The sequence below is a fragment of the Hippoglossus stenolepis genome, chromosome 3 (genome assembly GCF_022539355.2).
Source record: "Hippoglossus stenolepis isolate QCI-W04-F060 chromosome 3, HSTE1.2, whole genome shotgun sequence".
In the NCBI taxonomy this organism is placed as follows: domain Eukaryota; kingdom Metazoa; phylum Chordata; class Actinopteri; order Pleuronectiformes; family Pleuronectidae; genus Hippoglossus; species Hippoglossus stenolepis.
The window spans coordinates 12,277,165-12,292,126 of NC_061485.1; the positions used below are offsets into that span (position 1 = coordinate 12,277,165).

The 14,962-nt window shown below is 41.6% G+C and overlaps 1 protein-coding gene across 1 annotated transcript in view; it reads left to right on the forward strand.

Moving 5' to 3' along the window:
* Nucleotides 1-891: 891 nt before the first annotated feature.
* LOC118104843 (E3 ubiquitin-protein ligase TRIM62) overlaps nucleotides 892-14,962 on the forward strand; it is a 30,784-nt gene continuing 16,713 nt past the window's right edge. Inside the window, exons 1-2 of the mRNA XM_035152090.2 lie at nucleotides 892-988; nucleotides 2,392-2,948. Of these exons, the coding sequence (XP_035007981.1) occupies nucleotides 2,541-2,948 (408 nt within the window). The 5' untranslated portion in view covers nucleotides 892-988; nucleotides 2,392-2,540. The remainder of the gene's footprint in view (nucleotides 989-2,391; nucleotides 2,949-14,962) is intronic.

Below are 14,962 nucleotides of genomic sequence, written 5' to 3' on the forward strand. Positions count from 1 at the left end.
TGAGATACCTCAGTAGAAATTATTGAAGACCTTTGAACAATATTGAAAAACTTTGTATAAAAATATATTGGGAACATTTGTAAACAGACATTGGACACCTTTGTATAAAAAGCAACATTGAAAACATTTGTAGAAAAAAATATTGACATTATAAACATTATTGAAGACCTTTGAACAAAATTGAAAACCTTCGTAAAAAAAATTGCAAAAATATTGAGGACATTTGTGAAAAAGAAATATTGGGGACATTTGTAGAAATACTGAAAACCTTTGTAAAAACATATTGAAAACCTTTGTATACAAATATCAAAGACCTCCTACTGAGGCTACTCCTTTTACTTGGATGTGTTTTTAGCAGATACAGACTCAGTACATTCAGCTCTGTGTTGATCTTTACTTTCAGTCCATCGCAGATAAACACGTGCATCGATCTGTCAGGAAACTCACCTGTTGTGGACACCCTGCGGACCACCCTGACACCTGCTGGTCAAAGATGGACACGGCAGCTGCTGCGGCTTCTCTCGCGTCTTGCTCGTGAGAAACTTCCCCGTGGACGGTGACAGTTTATTTCAGCGGCAGCTCCTGCTCTTATCTTCAGTGTATTTTCTCTCACGGGTTACGTTACGGTTCCTGTCTCGTTTATTTGAACACGCTAGCTCGTTGAAACCGAGGTGGCTAACCATGCTATGCTAACCGGGGAAGTCTGAGCCACTCCATCGTTAGAACGGGGAGTGAGACGTGGATTTGTTTTCGTTAAGATTTATATTAACTCACCAAATCACAAACAATCACATGAGGAATAAATATTAACTCATATTTCATACATTTCATATCCATACCCAAACTGCAGGCACCTTGTAATGGCTGTGTTTGATAAACGCACACCCCCATGGCCGAGCAGCGTTGGTTCCGTCTGTTGCCCTGTGTGTTGCTCTCCTTCCTGAAAGAGGCTCGTATCAGATCCACCGATGTCGCTGCGCTGACGCGGGTGAGTTGAGTGTCTTCTCCTCTCTTTCCATCCATTCCTTCGCGTGTGAACTGTCATATGAATGCACCCCGGCCCTTCGCACACTGCCCCCCGGGTTCATGTTTTGAAGAAGTCGCTTGTTAAGTTAGTATTTGGCCTCCTTTTGTGTGTTTGCCTCTGCCCCCTCTCATCCTCCCGCTGTGGGCTGGAGGTGTCGTGGTCCTGCTCGGTTTTTTTTGTTTACAGAGGTGGATCAAGACATTTAAAGCCCCACGTGTTAACAGCACAAACAGCCTGAGGGGCTCGTTGTCCTGTGGGAACCTGCATCAGACCCTCCACCGGGGGGGTGGGGATTTAAAAGGAAGCTCGTTAACACCGGGGGAGGAGGGAGGAGAACACACCGCTGCAGGTGTTTCCCTGTTTGCCTGTTGGTTGGTGCAGACACTCATCTGAGGCCAGAATCCGTAAAATGACATGATGCAGCAAAGCGAAAACAAAAGTTCAGCTCCAGATTAATGTTATTGTTTCAGTTATTTAATGTTGCAAAACTCCAAGTTACCTGATTACACGTGCTCTCGAGTGGGGCTGCATCTAACATTCATTTGAATTGTCAGTCGTTGTTGAGGCAATTATTTTCTCTAAAATGTCACTGTCTTAATATATAGATATGTTTTGGTCACCAACGTCCCTAAAAGCTTGTTTTAGTGTATCACGAAAAGTAATCATGAAACTGTTAAAAAAATAACAGCAAATATTCATATTTAATAAGATGTTAGTTGTCAGCTTTGCATTTTTATTTTTAGGTCATATTGTGTTGGAAAAACCACGAAGTCAACCAGAACCAGGATAACTTTGTGCAACTGTGCAGGTTACTGTAAGAAAACAGACATTTGTAACAATTCATACATTTCTGTATTTGCATTATTTTCATGAAGAAATAAGATAAAAAGTCAATTCCTCAAAGATGCCACAATTGCAGATTTTATGGATATGATGGTGGGTGAAAATGAAACTGCCACAATTTTTAGGAAAGTAATCATAATTCTGGAATCACAACTAGATGTACTCGGTTCTTCCCTGACACTTTCAGCATGCTTCCACAAAATGTCATGGTAATCCATCCAGTAGTTTTTGCTTTATCCTCCGAGCAAATAAACAAATTCCAAGGAAAGCATAACCGCCTTGGTAGAGGTAACCAATGTTAGCTGTGGGAAACGTGCTCTGCATCACACTGAAATCTCTCTGAGTAAGATTATGTGTTGAGTCGGCCTTCATTGAACTCTACTTTGTTAATATGTAACTGAGAGAATCTTCTCCTGTTAATGATTTCTCCACTGTGACTATATCCGACCATGCCCCAAATGCTTATTATCTAGTAAAAGATAAGTTGAATTTTATCATTGTTATTTATCATCTTTCTACAGACACAATAAAAGTAAAGTCCCAAGATTCCTGAAGATCCTTTCTGTGGACTCGTACATGGCAGTGAACCATCGAAGTGAAAACTAAAACCAAGAACCCTCAGCCTCAGAGCATTGCCCTCGTAGATGCCGCTCAGTCTTCGTCTTTGCAAATGGCTTGTTGTCTGAAGGACGAGCTCCTCTGTTCCATCTGCCTCAGCATCTACCAGGACCCCGTCAGCTTTGGCTGCGAGCACTACTTCTGCAGAAAGTGCATCACCGAGCACTGGAGCAGGCAGGAGCTTCACGGGGTGCGAGACTGTCCCGAGTGCCGGAGGACCTTCGCCGACCCTCACCTCTCCCCGAGTCTCAAGTTGTCCAACATTGTGGAGCGCTACTCGGCCTTCCCGCTGGACGCCATCCTCAACGCCCAGAGGAGCTCCTATCCCTGCAAGGACCACGAGAAGGTCAAGCTCTTCTGCCTCACCGACAAGAGTCTGGTGTGCTTCTTCTGCGACGAGCCGGCGCTACACGAACAGCACCAAGTGACCACTATTGACGAGGCTTACGAGGAGATACAGGTCAGCAGCAGCACATACACGCAGTGACAGATCATTAGCACGGGTGAGGCTGACATTTTCGTAAAAAAACATCAGCTACTCTGTGCCACATTCAGACAGTTGCACTCATTGACCCTTTGGGAGCTGCTCAGGCAGTTCAACCCCAGAGCCTTTACTGACACAGAGCAGCTCCACTGAAGCACTCTGGGGGATTCTGTGCTCTGTGGGTACAGTAAGTGGTGAGGAAGGAGACGTATCTACTTTCTTCCTCTCTGATCACCTGGCTCTTATGTGAGTTCAGTTAGTTTGCATACTCGACAAAGAGTTTTTGTTTGTTTTAACACAGAATTTACGGTAAACATGCCTTTATATTGCCTCCCATGCCTTACTTATCCTCAGCCTTACTTACATATTGAAGTAGTATAGATGTATTTCAGTTTATTTGTGTTTTAGAAGTGTTTTAGGTAATTAGAAAAATGCAATATTTATGGTTTGAGGCTGGCAGGGGACTTAAGTGTCATATCAATTTCTCCCTTTGCTTCCTGTCATCTCTCTATTTTCAATTCGGCCCAAAATGCCCCCAAAATTCTTGGAATCTACTTAGTCAAGAAATTTGGTTTTCTTCAGTGCAGAGATCTTGACTCACCAGTGAATGACATTTACCATGTCAGTTTGAATGAGAGCGGAAAATGTCAGAAATCCCCTAATGAGGCTTTAAACTTTTCATGACATCGGCTTTGAATAAATGAACTTCCTTATGAAGCTCATGTTGATGTGTCGTATTTTCCACATTAACTGGGGCGGTTCAGTGTTTTCTTTCCTCTCACTGTTTGGATAATTCCATTCCCACAGAGTCAAAATCCAATAATCGTGAAACAAAGCTCCTTATCCTGTTCTTCCTTTACTCCAGTGTGCATAGAAACACACATAAAAACGTTATGTAGTCGCCCTCATTTCCATGAGTTATTCATGATATTTTTGTGCAGTGTAAAATGACATTTGATTTGCAGTTTTCTAGGCAGACAGCACAGTGAGCTGAACACAACAAAGTGTGTGATTGTTGACAATCAGATGTGCAGTTTTGCAAAGTTTATGCTCCCTCATTGCAGCTCAGGGCACCTCACTACATTTAGCTGTACCTCTGGTTTCAGAGACTATATCAGTGAGATGGCCACCAGTTTGGTGTTGTGCTCTTTAAAAGCTGTTAGAAAAACAACCAAGTTAACCATAACATTGTAAGATTGATGAGAAATAAGGGCATTACTTAAAAACAAAAAAACTAAAGTGTGGATTAAATTGTGCAACTGTGCAGCTCAACAAAAAAAAGTAATAACTCTTAATTGTTGTATTTGTATATATCAAATTAATTCCTCTAAGCAGCCATTATTGAAGCTCCTGCAGATGTGATGGATATGCTACTCTCTTATTGGTCAGGGCAAAATGTAACAGGCAAATTCCTGATCTCAGCATGTTGAAGAAAGTGATTGAATCTGCTCCAGAAAGTTACTCAGTTCTTCTTTGGCCCATACCCCACCCTCCACCAAGTTTCAATAAAACAGGCTCAGTCATTTTTCTTATAATCCCGCTAACAGACAAAGCAATAAACAGCACTGAATACATTACTTCTTTGGTGGAGATAATTAACAATAGCAATAAAAAAACATCTACAGTTAATTCAATCAATAGATAACATATGAACATTTTTACATTACAAATCATTTAGCTGACTCTTTTATCCAAAGCGACTTACAATTAGTTCATTCAACATTCATCAGGCAATCAGTGTGTAGTACAGAGCTACAGCTGTAAACGTCTTTGTTCTGCATTAAATATAATTAGCAGTGCTGTGAGCACCAATGCTGTTCTTCTTTAATCTCCCAATCAGATGCTGTGCTGAAATCCTGAGAAAGGTCAAAACCGTGTAATCTTGGAGCAGAAATAATTAGGCCCAGTATGTTTCTTTCTTTTTGGGCACCAGCTCTGCCTGGAGCTCTTTTCAAGGCAGAGATCTGGTATTTTGTGTTCTGGCAGGAACTCGAGGCTTCCCAGATCTACAACACCGAAAGACCGTACGAGTACACTGAGGCCCCATCGGAAACAAGCATGTCTCATGATGAGCTTGGCAAACTCGTCGTTTTAGATCAACAAATGAGATTGTTTGTTATGTAATGTCTTCACCTTACCAGACAAACACACACTTTAGAACACGGCAGCAGATGGTCTGACAGTTCTTTTCTGTCATGTTCGTTAGTGATCACAAAGTTAACATTATTAGGATTGTGTCTAAACCTGTTATTGGTCTTAACCCATGTAAACAAAACCGTGTTATATTTTTCCATTCACAAGTTTCATTATTATTTCCCCTTTCTCTCTAGAAATCAGGAAAAAGCTGTGTGTCAGATAGAGAGCTGTGTCTGCAGGCTCTAGCTTCACTTTTGGCACTGACTTCCCTTTTTGCATGAGGCTTGACAATGCTTTACTGAAGTGCCAAAACAACATGGGGAGGATGTGTTAAAGTGCTGCAGCAATCAGCCCCAGTGCTTTGAATATCTGGACCAGAGGGGAACATGTCGTGCCAGCTTGGTGGCCTCTTTTAAAATGAACCTTAGAGTTTTTGTAGGGTGGGAAAGTTGGTAGACAAGAGGCTAAGCATTTGGTAGATTGAGAGCCAGAGCCTTTGTGTCGGATTGTTTGACACTTGAAGAAGAGTTCACAGAGATGGTGAGGCAAAACGTACGTTGCAGTTAAAATTGCCAAGTAATGATGAGTCTGTCCATTTTCCCAGCAGTGTTTTGCAGTAAAGGTTACATCATATTCACTCATCACCCAGTGGTGGAGCAGAATGGCACATGACACATGCTACATCACCTTGCGGTTGTTACTCAGCTTTCTTCACTCAACACAACACCGGTAAACACTGTCTTTCACAATCAGAGCTATTGCTTAGGTTCACCATGGTGACAAACAGACTGTCGGACATGACCCAGAGCTGCTGAATTCCTTTGGTTGCTCATGTAATCAGGAGCACTTGAACTATGAATGCATAATTTGACAATGGTGCATTCATGGCTTATAATTACATAGGCTTTAACTCATTTATGCTCGTTGGACACTTGTACAGATACCGATAGAGCCTTCTGTCCGTTTTCTGCCTTCATTACATCCATATTTGTGCACCTGATCTGAAAGCTTGCGAAAACTAACAAAATGGAGCAGTACCACCAGTGTGGGGGGGGGCATTGTAGGGAACAGTTCAAGTGAGACGCCCATAGGACATGAGCAGGAAATTTCAACAATGGCAGAACTTTATGTGGAAAGACTTTGTGAGTAGGGAAACGGGACCACTGTTGTTAACAACGCGTCCGCTTTTGTTTCAGGCACTTCACTGTCACCATTGTTTGTTTGTGTCAGAAACTCTCGACTCTGTGAGAGTAAAGGCATCATAAATGAGTCTTAGATTTGATTCTCCATGAGGCCAGTTTTTCACAGGGTTTAGATTTGCTGCACACTTCTGTTATGTCATACCACCACCGCTTAAACTGTGTTGACAACATAGTCTGTATGGGTTGATAGTGTGTTGGCCAGTGTCCACTGATGAGTACAGCGTTTGGTTGGTCTGTGGGAGGCAGTAATCTACTTAGCTTGGCATGTCAGTCCACTGACCTCAGGCCATGAGTCTTGTTGCTGTGTTGACAGCTTTACCTCCTGCTGGTTTGCATCCTCTCCCTCCGCAAACGCTCCTGCAGCCAAATCTGTAACACACTTACACATCAGCACTCAACCATCGCAGGGTGACGCACACATCTGGTAAACATTCAGCCAACAAATACAGTAATTGCTCGTTTCCGACGAGTGTGTAGAATTTTTGGATATTTAGTGTTGAAGTTGCATCTTTCATCTTTCATGTTTGGAAACTAAACACCTTTTGAGTTTTTATGACAACTGGAGGGTCATAAAAACTCAAAAGGTGTTTAGTTTGTCCAGTTTGGGCTACTGTAAAAAACATGGCGGCCTCCGTAGAGAGGATCCGCTCCCATTGTAAATATAAAAGGGCCCATTCTAGGGTAAAGAAAACAACAATTTGTACAGTTTAGATGAAACCCATTAGTGAAAACATCACTAAGATTATTTTATATTCAATTTCTGCCGATAGATCCCTTTCACCTAAATCTTACACACTGGACCTTTAAGGTAGGATCGAGGAGGATTTGTCTGTGGCTCCGCGGTTCAGGGAGCCGAGATTTCACACGCAACTAATTCTTTCTGAGTAGAAGGACTTTTATTTTGCCAATCGTATTGGACCGCACTAAATACCATTTGAACCTAATGTGCAATAGCGGAAAGCCCTGAACTAAACCATTAAACAGAGCCACAATCAGCCCGAGATATCTCCAGATATTCAATTCACACCACAACAAACTCACAGTTTTAATCCTCCATTATTTTGTTGTGAAAACTTTTAACTCATTAAACAAGGTTTTAACCGAGGAGCCAGACATTCTTATCGACGAAGCTTAATGTATTTACCTCTTAAAGTATGTGCTTTATGATTTTGTAAATGATGCCTTTATTTTAGACAACATAGGTTATTGGTGATGAGATTACACTTGCTCATGTCATGCTACACGAGGAGCACTGTCTCCATCTTAAATAGAGGTTGGCTTGATCGCGGTAACCCTGATTTGGAGATGGACGAAGCTGTGCACTTATTATCACACCACTGTGCCCTAAAGTTGGTTGACAGCTCCTGCAGAGGACAAAGTGGAAGCTACAGCAGCCACTGTGCTGTAATTGTGATGATAAAGACCGTCGCTGGGCCGTGTGCAACGACTGTAATGCAGGGCTAGACACACACTTCCTGGTGTCTTCTTGCCCGAGGGACTTCTTTGCGCCCTATTTGACAGAAGTGCAAGACCGGATTAGAATGAATGTAAGACTGCAGTTCATGGCTATCATTCATATTTGGGGACTAAACTTTTGTTGCTGACACTGTAGACACTATAAATGGTTTGTGAAAGAAGAATAGCAACAGGCAGCTGTGCAGCAATGCCTGTCTGAATTCAGCTAAAACCCATGCAACTGAAGAATTAAATGATTCTCCCACACAGAGCTGTCACTCAGTGTCCAGATGCACACGTGCTGCCTTCCATTAATGCCTTTGTCATACCTAGTTATTTCGTCCTTTATCAGACCACAAACACGGATTAATCTTGAAAATGGATTAACCTTTTTTCTCGTTTGCCTCACTGTAGTGCAGCTGTAGTTTGAAAAGGCAGAATGAACACGGCCAGCCTTTGAAGTGTTCCCCTGGTGGTTTTAAAACGAGGCTGTCTTTCACTCCATGACTGTCAGAGCGCAGCCGAGAGCTCTCTCTGAGCCTGCCATCACCACGCATGGCCGTGCTGCTGCAGTAATGAGTCAGGCAATTTCAAGGGCACCCACGGCTGCCATCTCCCCTGTGGCTCGCCTCAGTCTGCTCTCCTTTCCTGTAGCAACCCCATCTCTCTCTGTCTCTTTTTTATTCTCCCTCCCATGCGATTTTCTCTCTTAATAATCGTCCCCTCGTTTCTGTGGTAAGTACTTTATTAAATGCCTCAAATCTGGTTTGGTAACCAATTTTTTTTTTTCTGAGGGAAGGTAGGTCGCAGCCCCCTCACCCTGCCAATATCTCACCAAGCAACCACCCATCCAAAACAAATGTGTCTGTCCAGTGTGACGGTCAGTGAGGGTGGTGTGGCAGGGAGGCACCGTTAATGTGGAAATGCAGCCATGGGGAAAGATGGAATAGTCGTGTTCCATTAGAGTGCTGGCATAATTTTATCCTCATCCAGAAGGAGGCGGTAGCTTGGGCTGCACTTATTACTGATACCACTAATGATGTACGGGGCTTGGGCATGTTTACTTCAGCCCATGCTGTTTGTAAAAGAACAGCTACATTGATTAGAGAAAGGAAAGCTGCTGCTGCTCATCGCACAGAACATTTTGTCTTGTTTAGATGATTACATTGGCTTGCACTTAAGTTAAATGATTCAGATGTCTACATCTGTAGTGCATTAGAGATGTATGTAGGCCTTCTGCGCAGATCATGTAAGTTTGCAATATGCCATGTTTTCTTGCAAGTAAAAATGTCTCATTTTATGCACTTTTAACAGAGATATTTTCTAAGTGTTTTCATTTCACAAGTGCAAGTGTTTCCCCGAAGTGACGTACCTTACTAACACTCTTAGAAATAATTAAAGAACAACAGGTGTCTCAAACCTCATTGGCCTGCAGAAAGCACAGAGCATGTGAAAATGACGTTTTTCTGATTGTTTTTGATAATTTGGTCTGTCGTGAACACTGATACCATCCGTGGATTCAGAAGTAAACTGATTGATGTTAAAATGACAAAATAAGACAATATAACTACAATAGCACAGACAGGACGATTACGAGTCATGCAGATATTAAACCCTGCAAAATTCTAAAATGTGGGAAGGGGAAATGTAGCATAAAACAGTCACAGTCCAGAAAAGCTGCATTAGCAAAGCTCAGAACAAATATAGAACCTCATCAATGCGGTTAAAGACATATTCTCAATTGCCACTATATTAGGTACACATAGTCTGACAGATAGCCTGTATATGTACTGTAGATGGACAACACATCTCCACTTCCTCCAACTATCCAGAAATGAATGAATATTCCAGATACAAACACTTGTATAACTCTTCTTCCAAAGGGTTTTTTTCTGATGTGTGTTTCCCTTTCTGTAGAAATACACAAATTCCACCAAATGACTGTATGATGATTCATTTGAACTGAATGCATTGTACCTTGGATGACATCAGCAGTCAGACATGTACCTGGCAGTTAGTTAAAAGCAGCAGGTCACACGAGTGCGGTGAGCAAGCTGGAACTGGTCTGGCAGGGCCGAGGGTGAAAGGAGGGATCAGTGGCGAGCGGAGATTTACTGGCCATCTTGGTAAATGAAAGGGGAAGTGCTGTCCTTAAAGTTTCGTGGCTTAAAGTAAGGCTTAATGCTGAGCCCTGGCCTCCCTAATGTGAGGCAGATCAGCAGGGAGTGCAGCCTGCAGACCGGTGACACTGCTATAATAGACCACATTAAATAAGAATAAAAGACCAGGCAGAGAAAGGTGTTGTAGAGATGGTTGCTATTTTCTCCAACTGCCCTGGGGGTTGAAAAATAGCTTGTAAAAAGTGATGAATGTGAAATGCCTTTTGGCTTTTAGGCAGAGACAATCTTAGTAAATGTTTAAAAATCCATGAGTGGTGAGTGATCTCAGACAGAGCGGTAAATATTCCAGTATTCTCTGCCTTTTAGTTTTGTCTGTGTCTGTTTGATTTTTTTCTTCAAGGGGTGTAGATGTGAACTGCTGTAACCCACCGCTGCAGCCGCCACACTGAGCCCTGCATTGCTTGATTAGCTGGGGAATTAACACAGATTACAGGCCATTGTTCTCGGGGGGTCTTTGCATGGCCGGGCTGGGCAATAATCTCCTGTAATTCCCTGTGTCCGTGATTTGCTGCAGATGATTTAATTAGACGTGCTGCAGATAGGAGCCCTCATTTACAACTCCCAATCAGCGAGACTCAGACCTGACACCCCCTCCCCTGGACGCTGAAGATGTTTACATGTTTACTAACACTGGTTTTCAAATGAGGTACAGGCTACATTCATACAACTACGTTTTAGTTTTTAAAATGCATCACTCCTGTTGTTTAAACCTGCTGTCCTCACTTTTCTGGAGTTTTCAAACGCTGTTGGCCACGTTTTAGTTGAGGACTGCCTTGTAGTATGTACAGGCTAAACAGAAACGATGATGCTGCCAACTGCATTTGCTTCTGATCAGTCACAACTCAACTACCAGCAGTGAATGTAAAACATTGTAAATGCCTACTTTTAGTAACAGTTCCACCTTCTATATCAACCTAACTTTTCACTAGTGTTGCTTCTAGTTATTTTTATTTTATTTTTCTTTTATCTGCGGGATTACAGAAATAATGTCAAAATAAGTAACCATACTTTGCGTAATTATGAAAAGCTGTGAGAGAAAACCTGGTTAAATAATGGCTTTTAACAAATATCAGTTTAATAGAAAACGCCTGATGAAAGTCAGTAAGTCCGTGAAGCAAAATGTGCAAATAAAACTTAATAAATTAAGTGTTCCATGATTGCCTGTTTAGTCTGTAAAATAATTGATATGCACATTAACAATAACTCCTAAATTGCTTGCTAATGGGATGCACGGCCAATCCAGGTTTCTCTGGTCAGATATTCTTAGTGGTTGTTTATTTCCCATAATGCATTTAGCGTTGGTGGAGGGTCAGGCTAATCAGTGGGGAGCAGCCAGCTGTATTTTCTGTCCTTGCCCCGGCTCCTGCTCTCATCGCCGCGCTCCGTCTGCACATTAACAGAGGTTCCCCGCTCCAGCAGCTGTTTACAGCTGAGGTTTTTAGCAGAGGTTCTTATCCACTGTGGCTCACTTTAACTGTGCTTGTAAAACAAATGAGCTTTCCTCACGCATTAAAAGTGTAAAGCTGTCAGATAGTTTTAGAGGGCTGTGTAAAGTGTTACAGCTTTAATCATGAATAGACAAGTAAGAAAATCCCTCTTATCATCAATCACATATATTTAACTTGAAAGAAAAAGCTCATCTCTTGAAATATAGAGTTTGCTCTACATAAAAAACCCATTTCACATCTTGTGGATTAGACAAATGCTGTTTCATAAAAAATATATCAAGGCTTTAAGAGAGCTGTGTAGAGGTTGTTTTCTTGATTGACTTGAAGTGTCAGCTAAAACTGAAAAAGCAATGTTATCTCTTCATTTTGTTTTTGTTTTTGATCTTTCTGATGCCTGGAAATTAAAATGTTTCAACTGAGTGGCACTGAAAACGTTTCAATTTAAGATTTTTATTGAGACAGTACAAAATGCCACAAGACTGATCCACAGCACTCTCAGAGAACAACTCTCTGTCTCATGGTACATGGATCCAGTTTCTTTGCTTCAGTGTATTATTGTTATGGTCCAAAAACATACATTTTAATGTGAACAAGGCAGACTGAACCTGTCACATGACATTAGCTTGATTTCGGCCTGTGTTGCACTAGAGTAAAGAAAACAACTTTCCCCTGTAGTCTCAGATTGTGCATGTGAATATGTAGGTTCTGTAGGTGAGGGACAAGGTTTTGGGGTCATAAGCCTTTTGGTTTCCATTTCAGTTTGTCCAATCACGTCTGGCTTTGGCTGTCTGCAGTTAAACAGTCTGTTAAATCAGCTATTTATTCACATGCAGATAGCTGTTAATAGAAATTAGCCAAACTTTTGTCTGGATCTAAAACACCCTCTAGAAAATGTTTTGCTGTGTATTTTCAGTGTTTTGTTTGCTCAGTGCACTGTTCTGTAGATGGCCTCATCTCCCCTGTATTTAGGAGTAAATCAAAGATTGTGTTGAGTGCTGATCTTAATCATATTCAATACATAGAGTTTTAGAAACCTGCTGACGACCTTTGCAGGTTGAAAATTGTCAGCACTGTATAAACAAGACGTACATTAATTGTAGACAGATTTATTTTTACTCCTCCTTGCTTGAACTGTGCCTGAAATGTATTTTTATTATGACGATCCAGGCTACAATATGTAAATGATTGGAGAATCATCTGGGAATTAAATAACACACAGACCTGACTGGAGGCTATACTTATAATTCACAGAACTGTACCGTACTGCCAGTGTCTACAGAAAGGGACGGTTATTTAACAGTGTGACTTGACAAAAGAGGCGTACATCCCAAATATTTATTTGATGTCAGGGGACTGAGTGAAAGAGAAGCAGACACGCTCTGTATTTGGTCAGATAGAGCTGCTGGCGAGCTTTGGCAATCTCGCCTGCATAGTGCATACACAACAGCTCCAGCAGAATGGCTTCCAGCTGCACCAATGTCGCTAAGACGAAGTAGAGGCAAATAAATCTGTATATTATCCCTACCGTGTGGCCCAGGCTGGCATGCAACCACATCATGTTTTTTCGAAAGGTGATTTGTAAGCCTGACCCATGCTACACGGTTTTATATATTCACTACATGCTGACTATTAGAGGTTTGACTAATCCTAGGAAGGTCATTTTTTTCTAAAAGATGACACAAGCTTGTATTTGGTTGTGGAGAAAATCTGCCGGCCGTCAAACATATCTGAGCGTCATTCTCCAGATGTGTTTACCCAGTGAGTCCAAAGAATGAAGTCAGTCTGCAGCAGAGTAGAGATAATGGTGTTCTCAGGAATTGCTGTTCTCCAGATCCGCGTTGTTAAGCCTACATTTGTGTTTGGTTTCTGCTGTGCCAGGTAGAGCTTCCAAATATAGCTGCTTAAACCAGGCTGACTAATGACCCCTTTCTTTGCAAACAGGAAAGGGCTTCAATTATGTAAATGTAGACATGCTTGCTGCTGAAATTTTGCACTTAAACATTTGTTAAAAGTGAATTCTAATATAGAAATGACAGAAAACAAAACAAAGAAGCAGTTAGTGACAGAAGTAAAAATGAAACTGTTCAAATCGAAGACAGACTGTGTCTTTGTTCCGTTGTTTACATTTGATCCAGTTCGATTTGTTTTCACATTGTAATTGTGCGTCTACACATACTTGACATTAAGTGTTCTGTATGTTTTGTATTACTACCAGCATCACCAACTCCGGCCAAATGCACCAAATGAAAAAAGCAAAGACTACAAGCAATCTTTTGAACCACTGCCACCTCTTTATTTCCTATTGTTTAATACTGTCTCAACTCACTGCAATTGGTCCGAAAGTCCCAACTATCTCAAATAAATGTTCACACCGAGACCACCTCTTTTGGTCTAACTTAGTTTTGGTCCATTAGTATGGACAATGGTCCAAGGCACATTTAAGTCAGAAGGTCTGGACCTAACAATGTAGGTGTGAAAGCGCCCTTAAATAGAACTGGGAGGTTGTGGTTTGACTTGGGGTCTCTGTACACAACAATGTGGAATTATAATTTATAACATAATTATAATTACAGTCAGTAACTCATAGGAGAAGCGTGTGGTTTGTTCTGGACACTATGTAATACCATCTCCTTTAAAGAAGGTAAATGTCCTGTTGAGATGGTGTACAACCCTCTCCAAGATTAGTGTTCTGCTCTTAGGTTGATTGATAACTCCACAAGTTGCTGTATTGACAATATTCTTGAATTTCATATTTGGAGTATAAGCATTTAAACTGGCCGCCCGTCAAAATACATTCAGTGTGAGCTGTGTAGAGGCTCGTCGGGCTCAGCAGGCTGCTGTCACAACCTCAGGAACGGAAGGTGAATCGCTAAGTAGCTTCTGTCGAGCTGGTGATTTTATACAAGCAGCAGTCCTGTTCTTATCACTGAACACTTCTCAGATTTCCAGTCTAGTGCCAACAACAAACCCCCTGTTCCTCTTTAATGACTTGCCCTGTGTAGATGATCAAACTTAACATTGACGGCTCTGAGACCTGGTTTTCTTTTTTAAACCAGACATCCATCGACTACTCTGCAGTAGTTTCAGTAATACAACATTGTTCTCTCTGCTCCCTTAGAATAGTGTGCAGACTCAGTAGACCTTTGTCAGCAATTCAAACATCATAAATCTTTTGCATTTTAGGATAAAAATATCAAAACTGACATGCAGTGTTGTTTTTTTTCCTTAGCTACTGTATTTCATGTTCGGGGTGTTATATTTGCATACTTTGTGCCCTTCCTCACTCCAGGAAATGGAGCTGCAGCTTCTGAGCATTCATCATTTACATGACGTGGCCTATATTCAGAGGACTGGAGGAGGCCTCCAGCATCAGCACTTCCTCTCATCTCTCCTGCTTTTACCAAATGTTTCTTGTTAAGTGGAAGTCGTGGAAGTGGGGGTCATTTGTGATCTGATGCTGAGAACCAGGATCAGTCACAGTAGATCTGTTTCATCTGTGACAATTAGAAATTGTGCTGAAACTGCAGCGGAAGATGGATTTTTTTTTTTTATTATCAGACATTATGATG